Below are 27,145 nucleotides of genomic sequence, written 5' to 3' on the forward strand. Positions count from 1 at the left end.
AAAGCCCCTGATCTAGAGGATGAAATTTATTAGCGTTGCAGCTGCACACGAGTCTACAACTAACACGTAGCTGTAAGAATTCTTCGAAATCGTGCCCCAATAGTGGAGTTACCCACGTTTGATGACCGAAACATGGCCGTCACATGTTTAGTTTTTTTGTCCTTGACTTCTCTATTCGCAAGTAAGGGCATGAATATCTGCTGCGGACAAATACGTTCTTGTTGGTGCTGATCTGACGAGATGCAGATGTCGACATAACGAGCAATGCTAAGGGATCCGAAAGGCCTGGAGAGAATAGCAGGATTGTTTTTATACTCAGTGGCACACCCAGTCTTGTAGCGCTGCTGTGTTCGGCATTGTTAGTCGCGATGGTGTTCTGAACTTAAAGCAATTATTTACTTGAAATGCTGCAAAAATTCTGGGGATGGTTTAGGGGCCCTTTACTGACAATGATAATCACAATTAGTAATAATGGATGGTTGTTACGTGCAGCACACAAGCAGCAGCTAAGTAAAAAAATAAGCTTCTGAGATTCTGAATGTAAAAAGCATGATACAATTACATGATTATGCGGCGCACCGTAGCAGAAGACTATGGATCAGTATTGATGCCCTAGAACTTTTTAACTTATATTTAAGACAAAGTTGAACATATTCAACAGATTTTAAATTCAACATTAAAAACTATAGACTAAAAGTGGCTGGAGAGTGTTTTATTCCTATTTAAGAAAAAGCATGGAGGTGTTTTTCTATTTTAATATTATCAAAATTATCCACTGTGGGCAGAAATGGAATTCATGCTTTGCAGTTCCAAAAAAGGAAAGCTAATTACGAACACTTACCTGAAAGTACTTAGTTTGGAAACGAGTGAATGCACATCCAATGCGAAGGTCGAGCTCCTGTCTTGCGTCCACAGACCTTGCTTCATTCTCGTTGGGCTCCACCAACTGATTCATGGCCGCCTTGATGTCCTTCTCGGTGATGGCACTGAACCGAGCTCGGAAGATGTACTGCAAAGCAAACACACGCCAGACTCAAATTGATGAAACATTCGAAGTCAGTGTACTGCCCCACCAACCTAATTATCAGTTTGCCCCTTCAGGCATTGAGTACATGTTTGTGGGACACAACTTCTTTTGGACAGTTCTGGGGCGGCGACGGCTACGGAAAAGCAACCAGTACACGGGCACTGTGCTTATGATGAATTCAAGTGTCTCCCCCATACCCTAAATATTCATTGAAATTGCAGTGTAATTAAAGATGAGCTGTTTGTTGAGCACGTTACTATACTCGCGGGCATGTTCGATACCATGAATATGACAACAAAGGCAACGGAGTATTTTTTTTTCTTTCGCCTCTCTTAATCCTTGATGTTAATATCTAGCTTGTGCACGTATTTTGAAACTGTGATTCAACATTTATAATAAAAGAACACAATAACACAACAAGCAAGCATTTAATTATTAGGTAACTATCGTGGCTGACTGGAATATTTACAAGGCAACATCCAACCATCTCAATTTTCTTACAGCAAAGACAAACACCTTGTAATCAATATTTATAACTGTCATGGACCAATTATAACTTACATCTGAAGGAGTTAAACGTGAGAAATGCTAGTGGTCTGTTTTAAAAATGTAACAAATCTCTGAAATCACATACAAGTCTGTACCTTCCATCTGATAAGAAATGCAAGGGCTCCAATTATTCTTGTTTGAAATCATCCACAAGTAAAGATTGAGTTTTATCTCGCTAATTGAAGTTGCGTGTAGGCTAGATAACACACAAGGAATATTTCTGACAATTTTCTTAAGATAAACACAAACAACCCAACATTAAGCTTTCACGAAATTCACATTTGATTATATGCGAAAATTCTAAAACACCTTCACTGTCAAAGCACGGTTCCTTTAGCAAGCGAAAAAATTCTCTTGCATGTTCGCCAAAACCAACCTTGGTCCAAGCATTCCCTTTCCCAAGGCATCTTCCTAAAAGTTTTCACGCTACTGCAAAAAAAAAAAAAAAAAAAAAAAAACACCCTTGTCTTTTTAGCGAAAATTAGCTTTCCGTGATACTCTGTTTTACACAAGTCACTGGCTATATCTGTTGCGTAGTCTTGATAACATGCGCACCTGTTGGTTGTACGATGTGGGCTTTCTCAGAAATGGTTTGACAATGTTGATGACTTCGAAGCAGATGTTCTCCCCTTCCTTGTCGCAGTCTAGCCACAGCACCAAGTAGTCACAGCCCTGTGCCTACAACACGATTCAAAGAACAAGCAATGTACAAAAGAAGTGAATTGATCGAGGGACCCGTTTTTCTTTTGGTTGACAGAACCACATGAAGACAAGAGCTAATGAAGCATAAGAAAGCACAGGAGACCATTTTTGAAGATTCCATTGAAGTATGATACAAACCGAGAACCTCGGCAGGTGCAAATTTTGCTGCATCATATCAAAGGTGCCAAGCTGTCTTTTTCTTGCACTTTCATCTTCCTGTATTCATTAATTACCACACTTCAATTAGAAAGCACAAATAAAACCCTCCATTCTTTCCCTAGCTCATTAGCTCTTGGCATTGCGTGGCTCCATCGACAAGCTATCTAGAGTTCTGGTACGAGATTTTGTTTCAAACTTACTTCTTTCTCAAGAAATCTCGGGAGTTGCAGTTTGGGGTTGGCTTCCTTCTTTTCCGTTGGTGCGTTGAACAGTTCAGCCTTCGAAGAAACATGAGACACACAAACAAAGCATACAATCAGGAGAGTTCAACAGTGATTCGTAATGGAATAACAAAAACATGTTTACCACCATCTGTTCACATTTCTCTCCTGGAGCAAAAATTTTTCCAGACTTGCGTTCACAAATGCCTTGGATAATCGATGCCACTAAATGTGCTCAATCAAGAATCAATATTAATCTGTGTAAACACAGCTTTTCTGGCTAAGCACGACTGGAATAAATTGTCGCGGCAGCTTACCCACCATATGTGTTTGAAAATTTCAGTCACTACACTTGTCTGTTCTGGACAAAAATTCTTTGCTTCAGATTGATACTGTGCAATTTTTATGGTCAGTTAACTTCTTTCAATGCCCTACATAAAATATTGTATTAATTACTTCATCAATAAGAGAATTTCAGAGGTATCCCAAGCCAAAATCATGACAATATTATGAGGCACGCCATAATTAAAGACTCCGGGATGAATTTTCACAACGACGTGTACCTAAATCCAACTAAATGGGTATTGTAGCATTTCACCCCATTGGAATGTAGCCGCCGTCATCGGGACTCAAACCCGCGTCCTTGTGCTTAGCAGAGCGACGCGATATGTACTCAGCTACAATGACAAGTTGCGTATTACTGTGCAGTGGTATATTACATGTATTTATTTTGTGGCATAATGACCTTTATTTAAAATCTTGCATAACATTCCCTCTGCATTTATCATGTTCACCACTGGGCGCACGCCGCAAGTATGCAAATTAATAAGTGAAATAAACAATTCGGCCGGCCGGTTATTACGTAATTTGAATCTAGTAGTTTGGATCTAGGATTCAGATATATTACCTGAATCAGCATCACGAAGCGCTTTAAATTATTAAAATATTAGATATGCGACAGCTCACTTCAGCGAGCTTAATCACGATCGAGACTTTAGATCCCGATCGAGCGCGATCTACATTGGAAGTGCGTGGCCCTGTGAACGCAGTGTTTTCTTTCCACCTCTCGGAAGTATTTTGAGAAGTATGCGCTGCTCACAACGAAAGATGTGGCACCATCTTGACACCTACAAGCAGTCAACTTTATTTACGAACTCAGTGATTCATTCTCGAACTCTGCTCAAACCAAGCATCACTTCGTGAAATCGCAACAGGTACACGCCTCGATTAAGCCAACATCGTGAGAAGTTTGCACCGGTCTCCTTCTCCTCTGTTCGGGCGAAATAGAATAGCGAGTGAGAAGACGATGGTACTAAACGTAACTCACGGGGTCCACTCGATCCCAGCTGTTGTACTTGCTGTGAAAGTCGGTTGTCATAACGTGACCGCACACCGATGTCATCTTGAAACGTGCCGGCTCGTTGTAGAACTTGCCCACGTACTCGTACACAGTGCAGGCGCTGCTTATGCCTTTTCGCGGCTTCATGTTGCCGTTGGACAGGATGGCTGCCAACGACTGGGACAGCGCCGGCTTCTCGGCGACCATAAGAACGGTCTTCATGGCGAATCACCAGTACGCTCGCTTCGCAAACCAAGCCTTCACGAGAGCGACATTTTGGATTTGATGCGGATGGAGGAGCGTTTTTGAGACGCACCGCCAGAGGGCCAATGTGTTGCAGTTGTGTTGCTAGGAGACAAATAGAGAGATGAACAACAAACATGCTTAGGTAGATATATGAGAAGATTCAGCAGGATTCCCTTGTTTAAAACTCATAGAGGAGGAAAATTTGTATTGCTGGTAAGCATTTTTAATCAGCAAATCGCAGGTTACTAAGATACTCTTCATTAACTGTTATCCCTAACTCTTCCTAATCTAGGGCCCTGAAAATCTCCTGCAAACACGCGGTGAACAGCATCGGAGAGATCGGGTCTCCCTGCCTTACATTCTTCTTTATTGGGATTCTGTTGCTTTTAAATGCGAAGCATTTTTAGAAAGCTTCAGCGAGTTTGACCGTATCTATCTATCTATCTATCTATCTATCTATCTATCTATCTATCTATCTATCTATCTATCTATCTATCTATCTATCTATCTATCTATCTATCTATCTATCTATCTATCTATCTATCTATCTATCTATCTATCTATCTATCTATCTATCTATCTATCTATCTACTTACGATTTTAGCTCTCCTGGCCGTTTGGATAATGGCATCTATACCAAACTTGGTATGGCCTAACATGACTGTGTGAGCAGCAAAGGTGTGGTGACCAGTCATAACATGAAAATCATGACATGCATGTTATCAATGCCATGATTTACGTGTCATGGTCTTGCTGCTCCTGCGGTGGTTTCGTTCACATGACATATCGCAGAGCTGGTATGGCATCACATGACTGCATGGCGAACGTAAGTGACAGGCCCTCACATGATAATCATGACATGGCTCATGTAAGAACATTACTAAATGCCACGCTCATGCGCTCGCGGTCGTTTCGCTAGCTTTACATATACCGAATTTGGTATTACGTGACATGAATGGAGGACGAATGTATGTGAGTGGTGCGAACATGATAATCCTGACATGCGTGTCATGCATAAGCACATGGCTACATATGCCACGCTCGTGATGCACTCGTGGCCGTTTAGCTAGCTTCACAAATATGGTATTACGTGATGCGAACGGACATTGAAGGTAAATGACAGGTCCAAACATGATAATCATGATATGCGTTTCATGTAAAACATGACTACACGCTTCGCTCATAGTGCTCTTGCAGCCATTTCGCTAGCTTCACATTTACCAAATTTGGTACGTGACGTGAGCGGATAACGAAGGTATATGACTGGGGGCGAACGTGATGATGATGATAGGCGTGTCATGTAAGAACATGACTACATGCCACGCTCGTGATGCGCTCGTGGTCGTTTCACCAACTTCTCATATACGAAGTATGGTATCACGTGACGTGAATGGACGACGAGCACAAACGCCAGGCGATAGCTTCGTAATCATGACATGAAAGTCATGTAATTTACGTCCGCCTCGTAACGTTGTGGTGATTTTAATGCAACGATTCAACCTTGCTCATTCGTGCTTCGCATATCATCGATTCACACTGTACGTGGGATCAACCAATTTTCTTTGTGGAGAACTATCGTTATAGTACCTAGAAACTATGGTGACTGTGAATATACTGTAGCACAAAAAAAAACATACAAAAATACACTGCGGGAAAAACTGGAAGCACATTGCAGCAAAAAAAAAAAAAAAGAAGCGTGAGGCCAAATGTTTTGCGTCAGTGCCCTTTTAGGCGAAAACGTCATTGATTCGCCCTCGACAGATGTGCATATTTCTACACAATGTTAAATCTGTTAGTGACTCGGATAAATGCAGTCAAAAGCACACATAGAGGCAAGTAATGCGCTAGGATAATGGTCTTGTGGAAATTTAAGCAATTACCGTTTTTTTTTCAGGGCTGTAATTCATCCAGAGGCACTCAACTTCGCGACGAATTAACAATGGGTGAATCATTGCTTTTGATTTTGATGACGAGCCAACAGTATATGTGAGTTTAACGCTCGCGAACAATTGCGTGCATAATCTGCCACAAATGTATACCATTGAACTTTGTCCGCACAAGACACTCATGATCTGCCCCTATTGCCGCACGAGGTGATTTGTTTAGTTCGCTTATGACACCACAGCACGTCTCGCTAACGAAAAATATCGGTAACGTAGTGTACTTGTACACCTGGCGAAAAATATAGGGTGAAATGCAGGCTGAGCAAGATGCAGAGGTGTTCACATCGGGCCGGGTTGGTACTGAGGCACATTTAAAAACCCTTGATGATGTTTAATGTTTTGTGGCGAGAGGGCCATTTCACGGCCAAAGAGCGCCAGTTCATCTTACTAAAAATATGGACAATGATTGTGATAAGCGGCTGTATAAGGGCCATAAAATTCCTCGCGGTAAGGCGGGTAAGAACATACAAGTAATAAAATCATGACCATGCCGTGAAAGGTGCGTGTGGTGTGAATAGATGACAAAAGTTGGTGATAATAAAAGACGATGGTGGATATGTATGGCATTAGCACAAGTGCCTCACTTGTTCATACCCTTGAGTCCAAGGGCCGTGAGGCAAGTGCTTTCTTGTGTAACCACCGCAGCAAAAACCTCTCTGGAGAGGTCGTGCTACGGAATGCCCGGAAATATGATATGAAAACTATGAATTTCTTTAAAAACTCTAACAATGATTTATGACTAAAAAGCGGTTCCCTACCGACGAACATTGCAGGGTGTAAAGATATATGTTGTTGGTAGGGTAATGGAAAGTGTTGTTTTCTTAGAGTTTCTAAGTGTTTGCACTGGATTAGTATGTGAAGGACTGTTAATGTTTCACCACATTTGTCACACAATGGTGGATCGTCACCAGACAAAAGATAAGTGTGTGTCGCATATGTGTGTCCTATCCTGAGTCTCGTTAGTATTATATCTGTATGACGCGATTTTGATACTGGCAGCCAATGACCAAGGTGTGGCTTAATAATGTGTAGTTTGTTTTGTGTGTGTGTATCCCACTTGCTCTGCTAGTAGTCCCTGAGGTTTCGTTTGAGAGACGGCTTAAGATCAAGGGCCGGGATTGATATGGGTGTAGGGGCAGTGCTTTTGTGGACGGATGCAGCGAGCTGATCCGCCCTCACGTTGCCTCCGATCTCACGGTGCCCTGGCACCCAGCACACTACAACATGTTGTTTGAATGTGTAGAATGTGCACAAAATGGAGTAAAGTGAGACAAGGACCGGGTTTTTTTTGTTTTTTAAGACTGTGCAGAGCCGTTACCACACTGAGGGAGTCTGTATAAATTACTTCTTTTTGTATTTGTAATTGTTTGATGTGTTTAGCTGCCACAAGTATCGCGTAAGCTTCTGCTGTGAAGATACTTGTGCCTGGATGTAGAGGGCCAGCATCCGAAAAGGATGGACCGACAGCAGCGTAGGACACAGAGGAGTTGGACTTGGAGGCATCTGTAAAGAACTCAGGACGTGTGTATTTGTGTTGAAGTTCCAGGAAGTATGTTCGGATATGGGCAATAGGCGCATGTTTTGTAACTTCTAGAAAGGACACATCGCAGTCTATAGTCTGCCATTGCCACGGTGGCGGATATGTTACAGGAGCCATTAAACTGTGTTCAAGTGAGACTCCAGTTTCCTCAGCTAGACTTTTCAGGCGAACTGAGAAGGGCTGCCTCATCGAAGGCCTGTTTTGAAACAGAATTGAGCTCGACAAATCATTAAGAGTAGAGTATGAGGGGTGCTTCTTATCCGTTTTCACCTTAAGGAAATAAACAAAGGACATGTAAGTTCTCTGCAGATGAAGCGACCACTCATTTGACTCAACATAAAGGCTTTCTATGGGGCTGGGGCGAAAAGCACCCGTATAAAGGCGGGTGCCCAAATGGTGCACGGGGTCCAGCATCTTCAAAGCACTTTGAGTTGCAGACTGATAAACAACGGCCCCATAATCTAAGCGGGTGCGAACGAGGCTTCGATACAGATTCATGAGGCATTGCCTGTCACTACCTCAAGTAGTACGTGACAACACTTTTATAACATTCATGGCTTTTAAACATTTTGTTTTTAAATACTTTATGTGTGGTAAAAATGTCAACTTGTTGTCCAAGATTAAGCCTAAGAATTTATGGTCGGCTTTGACGGACAGACGTTGCCCGTTCAGTCGAATGTCAGGTTCCGAGTGCATGCCTCTCTTTCGAGAGAACAAGAGACACGTGCTTTTTTGTGGGTTAAGTCGAAATTCGTTTTCATCTGCCCATTTGGAGACCTTGTTTAAACCCAGCTGAACCTGCCGCTCACACATTGCCAAGTTGCATGACTTGAAGCCAAGCTGAACGTCGTCGACATATGTACAATAGAACATATTGTGGGGGATGGACAAGTACAAAGAATTCATTTTGATAATAAAAAGTGTGCAACTAAGCACACCACCTTGTGGCACGCCTGTTTCCTGGACAAATGTTTGGGAGAGAACACTGCCCAGACGGACACGGAATGTCCGGTTTGACAGGTAACTTTCGATTATATGAAACATTCTTCCGCGCACACCAAGGTAGGACAGGTCTCTTAGGATTCCAAAACGCCATGTTGTATCATAAGCCTTTTAGATATCGAGGAACACAGAGAGAAAATATTGTTTATGGACGAAGGCGTCTCTGATCTGTCCCTCGATACGAACAAGGTGGTCTGTGGTGGATCTACTTTCTCGAAACCCGCACTGAAATGGGTCGAGCAAATTGTTTGTTTCAAGGATATGTACAAGTCGGCAGTTTATCATTTTTTCAAAGACTTTGCACAAGCAGCTTGTAAGTGCAATAGGCCTATAACTTGAAGCTAAAGAAGGGTCCTTGCCCTCTTTCAAAATGGGAATAATAATAGCCTCTTTCCAGGAGGTAGGGATAGTGCCAGAAAACCAGATAGCATTGTACAAACAAAGTAAGGTTTTTCGTGTTTCGGCTGGTAGGTTTTTTAACATTTCATACACCACACGGTCAGAACCTGGGGCAGAAGTACTGCAGGAGTTTAGAGATGTTCGGAGGTCAGCTAGACTGAAAGCTTGGTTATATGCCTCGTATCTAGTGGATTTGTGTTCTAGTTCCTGCTTTTCTATTCTTGTTCTGTATTTTTGGAAAGTGTCAGTATAGTGGGACGAGCTGGATACCCGTTCAAAGTGTGCACCGAGGAAGTTTGCCTGGTCTTCCAAGGTGTCACCCTGAGTGTTTACGAGTGAAAGTGTGTGTACTTGTTTTCCTGCTATCCTACCGACCATGTTCCAGACTTTAGCCTCCTGTGTGTATGAATTGATCCCTGACAAAAACTTCTGCCAGCTTTCTCTTCTGGCCTGCCGACGCGTTTTCCTGCCTTGAGACTTTATTTTCTTGAAGGTGTCAAGATTTTCGGCTGTTGGCGAGTTCCGAAGCAACCTCCATGCCCTGTTCTGTCCCTTTCGCGCATTACGACACTCTGTGTTCCACCATGGGACGTGTCGTTTGCCGGGCATTCCAGATGTTTGCGGTATGCACTTGGCTGCTGCGTCAGTTAGAAAAGCTGTGAAGTACTGCACAGCTTCATCTATGTTTAACCTACATATGTCTGTCCAACTCAAACGTGTAGTGTTATGAAACTGTTCCCAGTTTGCTTTGTTTATCAGCCATTTGGGAACATGTAGAGGACCTTCATATGTTGTTTGTGAACTCAACACTACAGGAAAATGGTCACTACCATATAGATTATTTATGATTTTCCATTTGAGTAGGGGTAGGAGTGAAGGTGATACGATGCTGAGGTCGATAGACGAGTAAGTTTTGTTGGCAACGTTATAGTATGTTGGCTCTTTCCTATTAAACAAACAGGCACCGGAAGAGAAGAGAAATTGTTCAATGAGACGACCTCGTGCATCACAGCGAGAATCGCCCCACAGTCCACTATGTGCATTTAGGTCCCCAAGAAGCAAATAAGGTTCTGGCAGTTCGTCTATTAAAGACTGAAATTCACGTCTTTCAAGACGGTGGTGGGGAGGTACATACAAAGAGCAGATGGTGACGAGTTTGTTTAAAAGTACCGCTCGAACAGCCACCGCCTCAAGAGATGTCTGGAGTGGTAAATGTGTACACGCTACTCCTTGGTTAATAATAATGGCTACGCCACCGGATGACGCCACAGCATCATCTCGGTCCTTTCGGTATATGACGTAAGCACGTAAAAAATTTGTATTGGAGGATTTTAGGTGTGTTTCCTGTACACACAGCACTTGAGGTGAGTGTTTGTATAAAAGCTCTTGTACGTCGTCGAGGTTCTTAAGCAGTCCTCTGACGTTCCAATGTATAATTTGTGTGTCCATATTGGAAGTAAAGTAGTGCTGTGCGTACGTTAAGGGAGTGACTTGTTTATGCTGAAAGGTCGAGCTCAAGTAACAGGGCCATTATCAGGCCCTGTTATGAGCTTTTTAGTTCTCTTAGCGCGCTCCAGAAAGCCGCGCCGTTCTTTTGGCACCAGGGGTGCCGCCGTATCCATTGCCTCCTCGGAGGCACTGGATGCCCGGTCATGCGAGCTGGTTTTTCGAAGCTTGGGCCTCACCTGGCGAGGTGAGGCCTTGAGACCCGAGGACCCTGAAGTCTCTGGTTTCTGTTCAATAGTAGGCGGAGTAGACTCAACTACTGCCGCCTTGGGGGCAGGCGCCACAGCCAATGGCTCGCTCTGCGCAGGCCGAAGGAGTGGCGAGGGCTGGTGCGACAGTGCCCCCTGGCGCGCCGCATCAGCATATGTACGCCATAAAATGGCGAGACTCTTTTTCTTGCTTCTCTAAATGTAATGTTTTCTTTTATCTTCAAAGTGATGATCTCTTTTTCTTTTTTCCAGAAAGAACAGGAACGTGAGTACGCGGCATGATTACCACCACAGTACACACAGTGTGCAGGTGCTTCGCAGTTGTCGGACTCATGGCCCACAACTCCACACAGAGCACAAGTTCTCCGGCCAGGACAGCTTTGCGAGCCGTGGCCATATCTCTGACATTGGAAGCAACGGCGGGGGTTGGGAATATATGGTCTCACGGATGTCTTTGTATACCCAGTCTGAATGGTTTCCGGCAAATCGCTCGAAGCAAAGGTCAGTACTAAGTGTTTGGTTGGTATTTCTTTTTGATCTCTTCTTATCTTGATACACTGTACGTTTGTCACGTTCTGGCTCTTCCATCCTTCCAGAAGTTCAGCTTCGGTCAGGTCAAGCAAATCTGTGTCCGATACGACCCCGCGAGATGAGTTCATGGACCTGTGTGGCGTAGGTAATACTGATGGGTGTGTCTCCAAACGTTGTGAGGGTGTTTAGTTTATTTAATTGGTCTTTGTCACGTATCTCAAGGAGTAGATCTCCGCTGGCCATTTTGGTAACCTTGTACCCGGCACCGAGAGTTTTGGTTAAGCATCTAGCCACTACGAAGGGGGATACAGTTCTGGCTTGCTTGTTAGTTTTTTCGCAGTGTATAACGTGGAAATGAGGAAACATTTGTCTTGGCCGGATGAAAAAATTGATATCTTCGGTGCGTACCCGCTTTGAGGAGGCACGATCACTGAGTAAAGGGAATGCTTTCTGCATGCTAGTTGTATGTTGTTCAGCAACATTGGCGGCCACCCACCACGGAGCCCAACGAAGGGACGCTGCAAGTTTGCGGATGCTGAAAGCTTGCAGACGTCAGCCGTACAACCCTGCTATAACCCAATGCGCCTAGGCCAAGGTAGGCTATTTGCACAGGGTTAACCCTTGCCGCCGAGAACATTGGAAGTAAGCAGAAGAGAGAAGTAGACAGGAAAGCTAAAAAAGTAAGAAAGACGAAGTTGTAGGGAGAGAGAGATAGGAAAAGGCGACTGCCGATTTCCCCTGGGTGGGTCAGCCTAGGGGTGGCGTCTACGTGAAGCCGGGGCCAAAGGGGTGTGTTGCCTCTGCCGGGTGGGGCCTTGAAGGTCCAATCACCCAGCGTCGGCTCAACCCCCAGGATCCCCTTTTCCCCGGACACGGCAAGGCCACGCACGGCTAGGCGTGGGAGGGAGTCAAAACTCCCCCGTTAGCTCGGGTCCGTGGTGTCGCTACACACCAAACGCCTACTTGCGCAGGCGCCCCTGTGGGGCATTTAAATACCCTTAAACACCACATATATTGTCTGTATTTTCAACAACAATATCAATTGGTTTTTAAACACAGCACGTGAAAACATAGACACAAGAAAAAAGTCATGTTTTGACTTTGTGTGCGTGTTTGCATGGCTTTAATTAAAGAATGAATACTTAATGAGCACCTACCTAATATCTATGTTATTTAGGTCTAATTTACCACTCATTAAATTATGTATTGCAATAGCAGCGATGCTCTGCATGCGCAACAGGACTATGTATAAGATCTTCATCCACATCCGTTTGTCAGTGAATACCCAGCTTTTGATAATGATAACAGACAGCCATCGTTCCAACTCTCCGTGGGTTTATTGTTCACCTAACGCACCGCGCAGCTGCGTGATTTTACAACACAGAGAGTGCACGCTGCATGCGCGCCAGCCGCGAGCATGTGTCCTCACACTGCGGAGGTCACGTCCCGCCAGAATGCTTCGGCGCATGTTGCGGAAAGCTCAGGTGCAGCCTCGTCTCGCATTAAGCGTACACTCGCACTGTCTTATTTTTATGAAGGGGACATCCTGTTTTCAACAACCCTCTTTGCTCGACATGCGCTACGTGGTTTGGTCGTGAACGTGTACACATGTGTTCGCATTGTTTGTCAGAGCCATATTTTAGAGCCATATTTCAGAGCCATATTTTGTCAGAGCCATATTGCGCATTGTAGGAGATGGCATAACACCGCAGTTACAGACTGAAGGCCAAGGTGCGTGGCAACCATGCTGGCATCCGCACCCAAGGCGCAGCCTAGCACACCGAGAGCACAAGGCATGGGTAACTGGTTCCACACAGCCATTTGGGATAGTTGGTAGCGGTTCATTCCAGCCCCACCACGATGGTCTATTGGCAAAGGTACTCGGCTGCTGACCCGCAGGTCGCGGGATCGAATCCGGGCTGCAGCGGCTGCATTTCCTATGGAGGCGGAAATGTTGTAGGCCCGTGTGCTCAGATTTCGTTGCACGTTAAAGAACCTCAGGTGGTCGAAATTTTCAGAGTCCTCCACTACGGCGTTTTTCATAATCATATGGCGGTTTTGGAACGTTAAACCCCACATGTCAGTCAGCGGCTCATTCTAAATAAAAAAAAAAATCACATCATATCCACGTAGTGCATGGTGATGAGTGGGGCGAAGCGTCTGTGAGTCCGTCAGCGCTTCCGTCCGTCCGTGTGTCCGTCTGTGCGCCCGTCCATGCGTTAATCCGTCCGTCAATGCGTTAATCCGTCCGTCTGTGCGTTCGTCCGTCCGCGCATCCATCCATACGTCCATCCGTGGGTGCGTCCGCCCGTGCGTCTGTCTTTCCGTCCATCCATCTAGTCAACACTACAGTACCGCAATTCGTAAGTTTTCATCATATATTCATCACATAGAAGTACCGCCATCCAGCGGACATTCCAAGGACTAAACGAGAGGTGGCACAGCTGGACTAGAGGAGCGGTACGCGCGCACTCTCTTAGGGTCTGCGCTTGGGGTCTAGTTCGGACCTTTCACCGCCGCCGGTTCATGGCACTGCGGCCCAACCCTCGCCAAAACTTGCTAAAATTAAGGGAGTTATGCCCAGCGATTTTAACGTGGCAACCTTTTCTGGTCAGGTAGTGCTCAAAGTGCGTCCTTCTGTTACTAGTTTTTTTTAGCGAGATTCAAATTCAAGCAAATTTTATTGGAGATTAAGTCACCAATACACGTCTCTGTAGGTTATTTCACCAGAACTATCTTTTCATTTATGATTAACGTGCGCGGGTTTCCCCCTCAATTCAAAAGAGTGCGCGCTTGCCGCTCCTCTAGTCCGGACGTCGAGGTGGCTACATACTACTACGACAACTGCTACCACTCCATACATCGCGGACGCACGACCCATGGCTTAAGGAGCTTCGCTTCAAAAAGTTGGGTGCAGCGCAGAACAGCGACAAGAGCTGTCGTTCTCTTCTCATGCCCCTGTTCCGGACCGCGTCCTACTTTTCGTATTTAGAATTGGTAACTCAGCGAGCCTTATTCGTGATCTTTGTGCTTTAGCACTACTGCCGATTACATACGCAGACGGGTTGCCATTGAGACCGTCATGGAGGCAATGCCTGATTTCTTACATCGCGTAGAACCGCCCTTCACCAGCGTTATAGGTACGTTGACGTGGCCATATATCAAGAGCACTGCGGGGCAGAAGTAAGTGTTGTTGATCATCGGCTTAGGGAAGCCAATAACAGCGCATCGATCAAAAGCAATAACACCTTCGTGGCTGAGAAAGTAGCGATCGCACTGGGCACGCACCAGAGCGTAGAGTTTACTGCGGAAATGGTTACTGACTCGCAAGAAGCGTGTAGATGGCACACCACTGGACGCGTATCCACTGCAGACATCCGCACACTTAAGGCAAGAAGAATCACCTTAACGAGCTGTTCCATTACGGGGACATCAGGATACGAACCTGTCACAGGGAACCAACGTGCCGACGCCAAAGACCGAACATCTATACGCCAACCGGGTGGTGCACAACGACGAGGAATCAGGCACAGTCACTAGACACTATAAAGCAATTTTAGACCACTAGATAGTTCTGAGGAGGATTTACCCCCTTTTCCATAAACACCTCAGCTAGGGGCAGTGGGTTGCCTCGAGACAGCTGCAGACTAATACGCACCCAATCTCAGTCTTCTCGGCAAAATCTATCCGGCAATATGTGACAACAAATGACCGCTATGTGGATAAAACCCAACACTTTATCACGTGACGTGGGCCTGCCCAACACTCAAAGGTAGTGCCGAGAAACAGCACACCAACACCGCAGCAGTGTCAGATGACGCATATGTCATTTAATAAAGCCATCATAACAAGCTTACGTAAAAAAAAAACACGAAATATTGAGCTGTATTAGCAGAAAAGGAAGCATCATTGCATGCTATACTTCGTAGTTGAAGTTGACAGTGATGTCCATGTTTTCGATTCGCCTTCTCTCGCGAAGTAGACGGCAAAACATGCGCATATAGGTGTCTAATATTTTAACTTTCCAGCTTGGGCGTCTGATACTCACAACCAGTTAGGTAACCTTAAGGGGTCGCTGACGAGAAATGCGTAGTTGAAACGAACAGTGACACTGAATAATGCGCGCAGGTTTAGTTGGGAGTGAAAAGATAAGGCTTATCAGTTTGGATATCTGCAAGCAAGGACCTGGACCTCTTACTCAATTTCTCTCGCCCCAGATTTGGTGCTGAAGCGTTGTCGTCACGAATGTCATTGCCCTAAGAAAATCGGAAGGCGGTCCAGTCCCGTAGCCATTTTCTTTTTTTTTTTTGGGGGGGGGGGGTGCTGAAGGGTTGTCGTCACGAATCTCATTAAACTAAGAAAATCAGAAGGCGGTCCAGTCATGTAGCCATTTGGGGGGGGGGGCACTTGGGGATGAAGACCTTTTGTTTTTGTAGAATAAAGTCACAGCATGTTTACGAATGATGACGAGTGGGCGAAGCTTGGTCCTAAGGTCTATAATGACTACGTTGAAGTCGCCGACTAGTATGAAGGACAGACAGATGCACGACGGACGGATGAATGGACGCACTCATGGATGTTGGGACGGAGGGAGTCGATCTATATTTAAACAATATGTACGCGATGTACACTCTATGTACGGTATATGTAACACCTGTGTGGTCCAAGTTTGACCTATGACGACGACGACGGTGACAACGGACATTGTGAGAGGAGCTTCGATCGCTCCGAAAAATTCCAATTTTTATTACTAATTTTTGGTAAAACATCTCCTGCATCAGAATTTCGGTAACGGGAGAGAGGACTATAAGGAACCCCCCTTACTATGGGCCTCGGCGCCGTAATACGTCACCACGTGTGCATATAAATGAACGCTCCATGGTCGCGGCTTTCCTGATTGCTACGATGTATGTGGCTGCGACGTTTGAACCTCGAGGCGAAGGACTCGCGATGGAAGCAGAATTGCCTTGCAGTGAGTCTAAAATGATCCCCCGCGCCCTCGCGTCCGCTCTTTCTGCGTTTACGCGATGTCCGGCAGCAACCGACGGAAAGCGAAGCTTCGTTTTCATCGACGTCATGCGAAGTGTCTAAGTGTCGACGTCATCGACGTCATTCGAAGTAGCTAAGAGGCCAGAATAGCGCCGTAGAATAGCGCCGTGTATGTGTTCTGTGTTTTCTTCTCTGTCCCGTCCTGGATGCGCTATACCTCGAACAACTCGAAGTGTCCGTTTGCCGAATACTCCATGTACACGTGTATTTCGTTTTCTGTTTTTATTAATGGCGCTTTCTGTTGGGACAATTGCAGCAGTGGCTTCGTGTGGCAGAGAAGCAAGAGCAGGACCACGTAGGGTCACACAATATACCGCACGATGAATGCGGCACGCATCGGAAAAGTAGGTAGGAGGTTGCCATGGCGGAGAAGTGCACCACGTGATCAAAACCGTCGAAGCCCCATAGTTCTCGGCGGTGCAACGGTCGAACACGAGTGAAGTCCGGCGCAGACTCGCTGCGAAACTCGGTCGTGCAAAGTATGTCAACATCGCTGGTGTCAAACTGCACCTGGCTGCATGCCATCATCCCCACCGCGCTCATCGACAAAAGCAAAATAGAAGTGGTTTGGGGCGGATACCACGATGACTCTCGACAGATCGCGAACAGGAAATCTCGCTAGTACCCGCTCCTAGATTTTCTATTCTTCATCATTTGATCCATGCGAGCAACGACTGCGTTTACTTGGGTGTCAGACTCGAGAGAAACCTAAAATTTCATAGAAGAAAACAATCAGGATAGAACAAAGCAACCAGCATAACAACTTCTACCGCACCTAACAGCAGTTCCAAACAGTTGTTCTTCGCGTATAATGTTCTTACAATGCACGATACAGTTAAATACAATCTAGCGTTCTGGTTATTTAAACAAATCAATAATAGCTGTGCCACTTCTCTCACCCCTTTTTTATTTTTTAACCCTAACAACACTAGAGTTGCTTTACACAATAGCTTCATTTTGCCCAGAATCCAAACTAACTACGGTAAGCAAACCACTCATTCCAGTCCATTTTTCCAATGAAACTCATTGGCATCTGTCATAAAATCAGTGATTCTAAGCTCATTTGTCAAATAATTAAAAAAGTTTCTTATCAATCAGTATACTTCCAAATAACTTTCTCTTTACACAGCCCCTAAATATACTTTGGTGTTGTTTTTACAACTTTTGTATATATTGCAAACCCTTTTTTTTCTCCTTCAGGTGTATCGCATGTTTTCTTTTTTGTTATATTAGGTACTAGAATTTTTTGTAACCACTGTTCTCAAAATGCGCATTGAAAATTTTCCTCCTGTTTGCCGATGCAAACGTTACACTTTTCTCCATGTTTAGCCTGCACAAGAGATCCCAGTTCTGTCCTCGACTTCAGGACCTTCTCCTGTATACTCAATCGCAACACGGAGGAAGGAAAGGTAAGGAGCGGCCCTGACGTCACTCGTTGTGAAGCCGCGATGAAGCCGGAAGTCGGCCATATTGAGTAGGCAAATTCTCCTCTCTTGTTTACATGTGAATGCGAAGCAGAAGGCGCGACTCCCTCTCCCTCTCGGAAAGCACGTGGGCTGCGCAGCGCGTGTGTCGTGACGATCCGAAACTAATGGAACTGGGCTCATCACTCTGAGCCAGCAGGACACCTTCAGCGAAATCGCTTCGTACGAGTAATAACAGGGAGTAACAGCTCGCCGACAACGAAGCAACTACGAGAGAACGCGCGCTAGATGCACTGACAACGGCGAGTGCTTTCACGTCATTATTTCAGCAACTGTACAGACAACGCGATCGGTCGTGCGCCTTCTACGGTTGCATTCCGCCACGCGACTGACGCAGCGTCCTGCCACTGTGTCCGTGTTCCGCGTGAAACTCACCTGCGTCAGCATTCTGCGACCGTGGTGACTTTGAGCACGGTGCTAGTGACAGTTGAACGTGGTTGCTGTTACGTTGAGATTACATGCAATGCTGGTGGAGAGTGTACAAAGCGGAACAGAAAAGGTGTTTTAATACGCACATGCAAGTTATTACTGTACACACACAACACGAAACTACGTATGTGCACATGGTCCTCACGGCGCGTGTTGCTGGACTCAACAGCGTCGTCCGTTGTCACAAGCAGCAGCACTGCTCAACCGTCACTGACCTGCAAGGCGTTCGTCGTCACTGAGCTTCGTCATGGTGCCTAACGCAATTTCGCTGAACACTAACTGCTTCATCCGCGTCATCCGCCGCACGACACATGGATAGCACTTGTTCTACGCACTGTTGAAACCCCGTGATGGACAAAGGGATTCGTAAACGTTGCTAAGAGTAATGTAACAGCCAGGAGAACACTGCGTAACCAATAACGCGGCGCAGAGCACAGATATTGCCCGCCACGGCTCAGAACGAGACCTGGGGAGGCACACATTCCGCCGCCAGCCGCGGCCGCTCACTGCTAGACCAGCTCCACTGCGCAACACGTAACCATAACAACGCCGCCATTGTGCCTACTGAACATGGCCGCCATGATGTAATTTCCGCCACATTTTTTACGCCCTGCGCCGGCTGGGCATGCCCTCTCCTTACCTTTTTCCTTCCTCCGTGCAATCGCAATAACGGGATTTTATAGAAATAATAAAAATTTCTGATTCGGACTGCGTTGGTGATCGCTGCGAGAAAGTTGAGGTGGCGTTAGTAGATCCAGAGTCCTTCAATATATTTGTGCGATGGTGGTACATCCTTCCATTTTTCGCTACTTTCTCGCTTGCTAAAGCTCAATTCACAGTAACAGTGACATGCGTGGGATTGTAATAAGATAATTTGCCATCACAGTTCCGCTGCCTTCATCTGTTTGGCATTGTACCCGTGGTTCACCGCCGGAGATACGGTCGTTGAAATTGGATCACGTGATGCCGTCTTGCTTCATGGATCCCAGCTAAGATGCCGGAAGCTGGCCGCCTGAGAGCGTTTTTTTCAGTCTCGTCACAACCTTGTAGCGAAACGTCGGGGTTGTTTAAGTTAGGCGCATCGGACGACCAGGGAGACGAATAAGTGTGGGTGAAACTCCGCGGAGGCAATCGATGAGAAGTCAACACGATGATTTCGGGGAGCACTCATTGGGGGTTTATTTAGCTAACACAACTTCAATTTACAAAATGCACTGGGTCACAAAGACAAAACATAGAAAATGGTGGCATACCCCTCGGCCTGCATAGCTGGTCTCCGGTGGTGAGATCCGCTGTTGACCCCGACTCTGCTGCTCTTTTCGAATCAAACATCCTCTTTTTAACCCTTGGTCGAACAAAGAGTCTTCACAAAAACCTATCACATGTTGGGATTCGCAGCATCACAACCAATCACAGAAACACTTTCATAAAAGCACTACATTTGTAAAAACCTCGTCCCCAAAATGAAACACGCAAGGCGATAGGTCCTCCGCACGTGACACTCTCTCCCATGCCAGGCCGTGCTGTCCAACATTACTCGTGCTGCCTCCTTCGGCCGACTACCGTCGGCGGCCGTTCCCACGCTCGGGCTCCGTCAGTTCTTTCATTAACTGTTGCTTCCTAGAAGCGTCGTTAAGAGCGATGGATACACCATTAGGCTCCGTGCGCTTTCCAGGTTTACATGCGACAGCGAGGCGCCCCGACATCATAACAACAGCGGGGGAGATTATGGTCGTTTACCTGCCGCCACTATGTCTCGGTCAGGCTAAGTGGTCGCGTCCCCATGTCATTCTCAATGACACGCGTGCCTGTTAACAAGGGCTTAAACTCGGACGGTGGCGCCGGACCTGCCTCTTGCTAGACGCTTTTCCGAGTAAGCTTTCCCCTTCTAGTCCCGAACGGGGGCGACCTTGACTGCTGCGCTTGTGAGCCGTAAAAGAACAGGGTTCTACGCGAAACCTTGCTCTCGCGACAACCTGGTGATCGCAATCAGACTCATTTCAAAAGCAGTTCATGTGCGCTCACTTTTAGAAGTAAGAGCTTGGAATGAATGACCAATTTTTACGGCCGCATGGTGCCCTGGGGCTGTGTGAGTGAGTAAGTGAAGCAACTTTATTATGTCCACAATATACGCGAGTTAACTCAGCGTCACCTGGCTAGGCCCACTCGGGGACGGTCAGGTTAAACCTGACCGTCCTCGCACGGGCTACCTGGATGGCCAGGTATTGAGAGGTAAGGTCCTTGGCCTTAATCAGCTTGTTCCTTTCCTCTTCTTGGAAAAGGGGACCGGCAAAGGCACAGCCCCACAGGACACGCTCGAAATTAGCATAACCACCACACAAGAGGCAATTCGGGCTTGAGAATTGTTCGGGGTATATTGTGTGCAGTGGCGCAGCGCTCGGGTAGGTTCTTGTTTGGAGCAGTCTGGGAGGGGCCCTGCGCAGTGAGGAGTGTGGTAGGGGCAGCACTCTTCTTGAGAGACAACGGTGCTTGCATATCTCGTTGTACGTGTAGAGATGCTCGGATCGCCCAGGAGACGACGCGTTACCCGGCACACGGTCTGTCAAATCTCGTGCAGCCGAATGCACCTCCACGTTCTGATTGATCGAAGCGCCCTCAATTGGTCCAAGGTGAGCAGAAAACCAGACCAATGAGTCATTTTTTAAGTCTTTGGCCTTTTTACGGTTCTGTAGGACCTGGGCAGCCACCATACCCATTTAAAACGCCTTGATAGCCGCCTTGGAGTTTGAATAAGTTATGTCATGTACGCTGTTCGTTAATGCAAGGACAATGGCAACCTGCTCTGCAACGCTGGAGCTGGTAGCGCCGCTGATTAATGCACCACGTATGCAAATGAGTAGGTTGTACCTTTCTACATTTAAAGTTTTATCTCAAGGATAATGAATATCACAGTGAACTGTTCATGAAGCTTAGAAAGATCAACAAACAGAAATCCGGCGCACGTGTTCACCGCAATCACTTCCGAAAAGGCGACTTTGTTTGCCCACTAGGAGCGCGAATATTAATATGATTAGCAGCAGTGAGTTGATATGTGACGTTTCCCCCTTCCAGTAGAAACACCCACACGTCAGAGCTCTTTATACGCGAAGCAGCTCTTTGACTCACGTGTGTAACGCTGTACGTACGTCCGTCCGAACGCGCCGCAACGCGTGCTCTTGCTGCAGGTATTGGAGTGGTGCCAAGTAGGTCACGCCGCAGATGCGCGTTGACGTCACGCTCTCCCCGCACGCTTCTCTCGGAAGTGCACGCTGACGTCACTCTCTCCCTCACGGACAGCACGCTCGCTGCAGCGACCTAAGCCAACACCACCTAGAACTAGGAGAAGGCCCACGCATGTCCCCCTCTCCACACCAACTACGTCACCACAGTGAGATCTGCAAGCCCGACGACGCGAGCAGAGAGAGCGCACGGCGCGCACGGGAACTGGCGCGGCTCGGCTTGGCTTTCGGCTGTGGCTAGTACGGGATCCATCTGCCAGCATGCGCGTTGTGGGTAGAAAACTGTTTATTGAATGTGGCAGCCGCAAGGTGTTTTTTTGATGCAGAAAATAAGGAAAATTTATATGTGTTTTCATTTACATCATGGTCTATTCATGCGGCGCAGTACTGGTTATAAAAATTGCGATATACTGCAGGCTTGAATACATAAGAGCACCAATGCTAGCGGTATCAGCCTAAGCATCTGGCAACGCTGACACTATTTCCAGTGCTGCAGCTTGTTGGCGTGCATTTTCTTTGTACTCAGTTGCTCAGGCGTGCTGCATGAACTTTTGCTGGTGTGCTGGCGAAAATGCCCGGGTGCTGCTGTGCACCGAACTGTCGATCGAACTACGCTAATGGACCGCGAGCACGCGTGTACAGGTTTCCGTTGGACCCCGCCCAAAATGCAGCGTGGACGAAGGCTGTGCGGCGGGAAAACTTCACACCTACGAAGTACACTGTGGTAAGCACATGTTCCCGTTTGTTTTCCGGCAGTCGTGCTTCTCGTGGGAACAGAGTCTAGTTAATTACGTGACGCATGCAACCGTTACGACGCGCTATGCACCTTAAGGATTGACAACTGAGCAAATGGTGTGTTTCAGTGTAATATTGTTCCATGTTCGTGCCGTAAAGTCTATAGTGCCATGTTTACGCCTCAGGTTGCTCATGTGCGGTTCTGCCTAATCAGAAATTGATTTAGCGCAATGTATTCGCGAGTAAAACTGCCTGCGTCGAACATACGATGTAGACGGCGTAGTTACTTTACATGTGGGGCGTCCGCCACTACTTGAGCGCCAAACAAACGATGGCTCGTGGTTTACCGTCTCAAAGCAAGGTTCGCTAAGTGAGACGTCATTCTTGTTGACTGCGTGGTCGTGGTTGCCGTACAGAAGCAGATAAATAAAGCGAAAGAATTTGTCTTAATCTTTACAAACGGCGCACTGGGATCATATAATTCTGTAAAACTGTTATGTATAATTCTGTCGCTTTCATCTTATACTTCGTTGTTTGTGCTTATGTTCCAGATCTGTGAGCACCACTTTCTTGAAAGTGACTTCGTAGACTCCACCAGCTACACTGACAGCATGACTGGGAAAGTAATTGAAGTACCCCTCAAGCTGAGGTGCTTGAAGCCTTCTGCAATCTCACGCGTTTTCCCTAATTGCCCTGCTTACTTGTCCCGCCAAGAAACTTCTGCACGCGAGAGCCCAGAAGAAAAGCGCGCTAGTGTGGACGCAGAAGCGTTGCAGGAAGCAATACGGTTATCAGAGCAGTCTCACGAAGCGGAAGAAAAGAAGAATGTCATCGCCACTTTCGAAGACCTATTGACAGCAGTAGGTGACCTCTCTCTTACTGACTTCTGGACCAAGGTGGTCACCCAGAAACAAGTACTTATCCTCAACTTCAGCGACCAAGGTGCCCCAGTTGTGCATCGTGCAGTGACAGTGGCATCCGACCTTTCTTTGGCAGTGTATGTTGGTAAAATGAGGTTACAAAACCTAGGTTCCTCTGTGCTTCCTATGACAATTTCTGACTTGAGAGTGCTTCACAAAGTTCTGTGCGATGTGGAAGACGTCACGAAGGATTCCACAAATAATGAACTCCAACTAGAGATTCTGCTGAAGCGTGTCGTGGCACTCCTGGAGCAACTGTCATCTTCAGCTCTCCCGCATGAGTGGCAAGTGCAAGTCGTCAAATTTGTGACACAGCAACTTCAAGTTCTCCTCACTAAAGCGTCGACTTACCCAGCTGACTTTCTGGTGAACTTTCTCCTCACTAAGGCGTCGACTTACCCAGCTGACTTTCTGGTGTTCTGTAGCCTTGTGTACACAATATCGCCGCACGCATACAGATTCATCAGGAGTACAGCAAAATTAAAGCTCCCACATCCACAGACAATAAGACGCATTTGTGCCTTTTACCGTGCCAGCCCATCCAGAGAGCAACAAGAGGATTCATTCCTTTCTTATGCAAGGAGACTGGCATCAACACTAAAAGACCATGAGCGCTTTGTGACGCTTATGATGGACGAGATCCACCTGCAGGCATCCTTTCAGTACAAGGGTGGTTATGTCACTGGTGCAGCGACAAACAATGAAAATGCGGCAAAGACAGCATACGTCTTTATGATACAAAGCTTGTTATCATCAAACAAGGATGTTGTGCATATACTTCCAGTAGCACAAATAGAAGCGAAACAGCTACATGAATTTCTTGATCTGCTGATCAGGCACCTAGAAGACATTGGAATACGAGTAGTTGCAGTGGTGTCTGACATCAACTCGATCAACCGAAAGGCTATGTCATTTTTTGCTGATCCTCCCAAAGTGAGCATTGTATACAGGCACCCGTCAGACTCATCAAGACCCTTGTTTTTTATTCTGGATGCAGTGCATATATTAAAGTGTATCCGAAATAACTGGCTGAATCAGCGTAATTGTGGAAGGTGCATCTTCTTTCCCAATTTCAGTGCCCTCTTGGAAAACCCATCTGTCCTGACAGCCTCGTTTAACACACTATGCAAGTTGCATGAAGGAGAAAAAAATGAGCTTTTGCGACTAGCTCCAACTTTGTCCTTCAAGTCGCCGAATCCATCCAATCTAGAGCGACAAAATGTAAAGCTCGCACTGAGGATCTTCAACAGTTCAACTGCTGCAGCACTAAGAAGCACCAAAGTCGCACTTGAGCATAAAGCTGGTACATTGGAACTTATTAACATTGTTTTGACATGGTGGAATGTGGTGAATGTCAAGACCCCATTCAAAGGTCAGCGTCTCCGAGACCCATTTCAAGAACCGATAAGTGCACTGCAATGTCACCAAATTGAGTTTCTAAACAAGATTGTGGATTGGTTGGACCACTGGCAGAGCTTGAAGCATGATGCTGGCCAGTTAACTCGCGAAACGCACATGGCACTGCGACATACCTCACATGCCCTTGTTGAGGTGTCAACGTATTGCATTGAAGAACTTCGTTTCAAATACGTTTTGCTAGGGAAATTTCAAACCGACAGTTTGGAAGACAGGTTTGGCAGGTACATGCAGCTGTCCGGTGCACAATACCACGTTTCGATACGTCAGATTTATGAATCCGAGCAGAAGCGGAGACTTCAGAAGCTACTTGATCTTCCCACTTGGATACCATTGCACCTTGCATTCCTACCACTGATTTGAAATTCCTTGTTAAGCAGTTTGATGTTGCAGTGATGGACGATGATGTGAAGGAGAAGGAGAAAATGCTACCAGCTATTACATATATAGCAGGATATTGTGCATATGCTGCAGTTAGGAAACTTGCCTGCTCTTCCTGCCAGGAAAACTTGACTGTTGAGAATCGGACCATTGAACTGGATGATGATGTGCTGATAGCTAGTGCAACGCGTGGTGGACTGAAATTTCCACAAGCGGTAGTTGTGAATGCCGTGCTCACAATGGAAATTGTGCTTGACAAGCTGAGAAGTCCGAAGTACGCATCACAATTTTTTGCTTGCGCAAAACAAAAAGAAGTTCTTGTAAGCCTCGTGACTTCCCTTGTTGAGTGCAATGAAGACTTGGATTTCTGCGATGGTGGCCACTCACCTGAACTTGTCTTAAACTATGTTCTCAGTGCTGCTGCCAATACGCTGCTGAATAATTTGTGCAAAGTTCAAAATAACAAGCTGAATGAAAGCAAAGCTGCAAAGCGGAACAAAGTTGAAAATAAAGGAACTGAAAGCAAGGCTGCGAAGTGGAAGCTCAGTACTCTTCAAGCATAATCTTCTTTCTTATGAATTGTTCTGCCTGTTTGGATTATGATGTATCACGAATAAATATGTCTCACAACGAAAATTTAAGCCTCTTTTAAACTGCACTAAATGGCTGTGCATGCTGTTAAAAATTTCACGAGTGCCTGATGAATTATTTCAAGCCAGCGTTTAGTTAAAACATACTAAAAATATTCCTTAATGCAAATATTCTGTGCACTCCAAAACCGCGAAAATAATAATAATAATGTAGGGAAAATGCCATTTCGGAAAGAAAAAGCGTAGCATTGGGTGAAGCCGACTTTTAGGCCGATCTCACTGCGGTGACGTCACGCAGCCCTGCACAGGCCTTCTCTAGTTCTAGGTGGTGTTGCCTCCGCCCGCTCACAACACAGTTCTCGCCCGCTTCACCCTCTCCCCCGGGCGCTGCGCTCGACCACACGCCCTGTGGAAATACTCTTTCGACTCGTTTATCCACGATGAAACTTGCACGAAAGGTGACGAAACCCAACCCGCCTCCCGTGTCTTTACGTTTCAAACAAACATTTACTCGAGTAAACGCTACGCCGAGTTTCGCTTCAAACCGTTCTTCCAGCACCTGCGTCGGCGCCCGTTTCAAGCGGGTCAACGCCGTGTGCACCGCTGCTGCTTTACATCTTATCAGGGTTTCCCTTCCGAGAGATGGTCCATAATTTTCGAAAATTACTTTGGGAGCGTCCTATATAGCCAACTATTATCGTACGCATGGTGATAGGAAAACTTGCCATTGGGGAAGTACCGATACGAAAAGAAGAAATGGGAAGGAGGGAACGCACAAGTACATATCCCTACATTTATGCCAATGAAAGATTCCTTCATTGCTACAAAATAAGCGCATTGATTTTGATAGAAGCACGTTGTCATAACTACTGCAAGTTTCTTCAGTCACGTTTGCATTGCGGAAAGCATTGATGATGAAATCGATCACTCTATGTTTAGTGACTATTGCCCCGCCGCGGTGGTCTAGTGGCTAAGGTACTCGGCTGCTGACCCGCAGGTCGCGGATTCAAATCCCGGCTGCGGCGGCTGCATTTCCGATGGAGGCGGAAATGTTGTAGGTCCATGTGCTCAGATTTGGGTGCACGTTAAAGAACCCCAGGTGGTCGAAATTTCCGGAGCCCTCTACTACGGCGTCTCTCATAATCATATAGTGGTTTTGGGACGTTAAACCCCACATATCAGTCAATCATGTGTTTAGTGATTATTTTAGAAAAAGATAGCTTAACCATGCGCCACAGATTTAGAAGCCAGCACATGTAATTATACAGGAAAATTTAGGCCGCTATAGTGCTACAATGATGCTGGACATTTGTGCAAATTTCTCCCGTTTAATCACTACTTGGGTGTAAATTTTCGTTTGGGCGACCACATAAATGTTACATCCTACTTATATAGTTTCTTAAAATTAACTAAATGGGACTCTGGAACTGCGTTCATTCAGCGACCGCGGAAATTAAGGGTATGACATGGATTCGCCTAGTCTTCATGCTTTTGGGCGGCTAATCACACTTGTAGCTTCGTTTATTGCT

General features: G+C 46.2%; 2 protein-coding genes across 3 annotated transcripts in view; both read right to left on the reverse strand.

Moving 5' to 3' along the window:
- Nucleotides 1–4,228, reverse strand: part of Top3beta (DNA topoisomerase 3-beta) — a 30,590-nt gene extending 26,362 nt beyond the window's left edge. For both annotated transcript variants that reach the window (XM_075871811.1, XM_037416677.2), the window contains exons 1-4: nt 3,986–4,228; nt 2,638–2,715; nt 2,132–2,254; nt 842–1,009 (exon numbers count right to left, since the gene is read on the reverse strand). In XM_075871811.1, the coding sequence (XP_075727926.1) occupies nt 842–1,009; nt 2,132–2,254; nt 2,638–2,715; nt 3,986–4,219 (603 nt within the window). In that variant the 5' untranslated portion in view covers nt 4,220–4,228. The remainder of the gene's footprint in view (nt 1–841; nt 1,010–2,131; nt 2,255–2,637; nt 2,716–3,985) is intronic.
- LOC119164481 (uncharacterized) overlaps nt 4,220–27,145 on the reverse strand; it is a 71,325-nt gene continuing 48,399 nt past the window's right edge. The window contains exon 2 of the mRNA XM_075871812.1: nt 4,220–4,345. Within this exon, the coding sequence (XP_075727927.1) occupies nt 4,226–4,345 (120 nt within the window). The 3' untranslated portion in view covers nt 4,220–4,225. The remainder of the gene's footprint in view (nt 4,346–27,145) is intronic.

The sequence above is a fragment of the Rhipicephalus microplus genome, chromosome 8 (assembly GCF_043290135.1).
Source record: "Rhipicephalus microplus isolate Deutch F79 chromosome 8, USDA_Rmic, whole genome shotgun sequence".
NCBI classification, from domain to species: domain Eukaryota; kingdom Metazoa; phylum Arthropoda; class Arachnida; order Ixodida; family Ixodidae; genus Rhipicephalus; species Rhipicephalus microplus.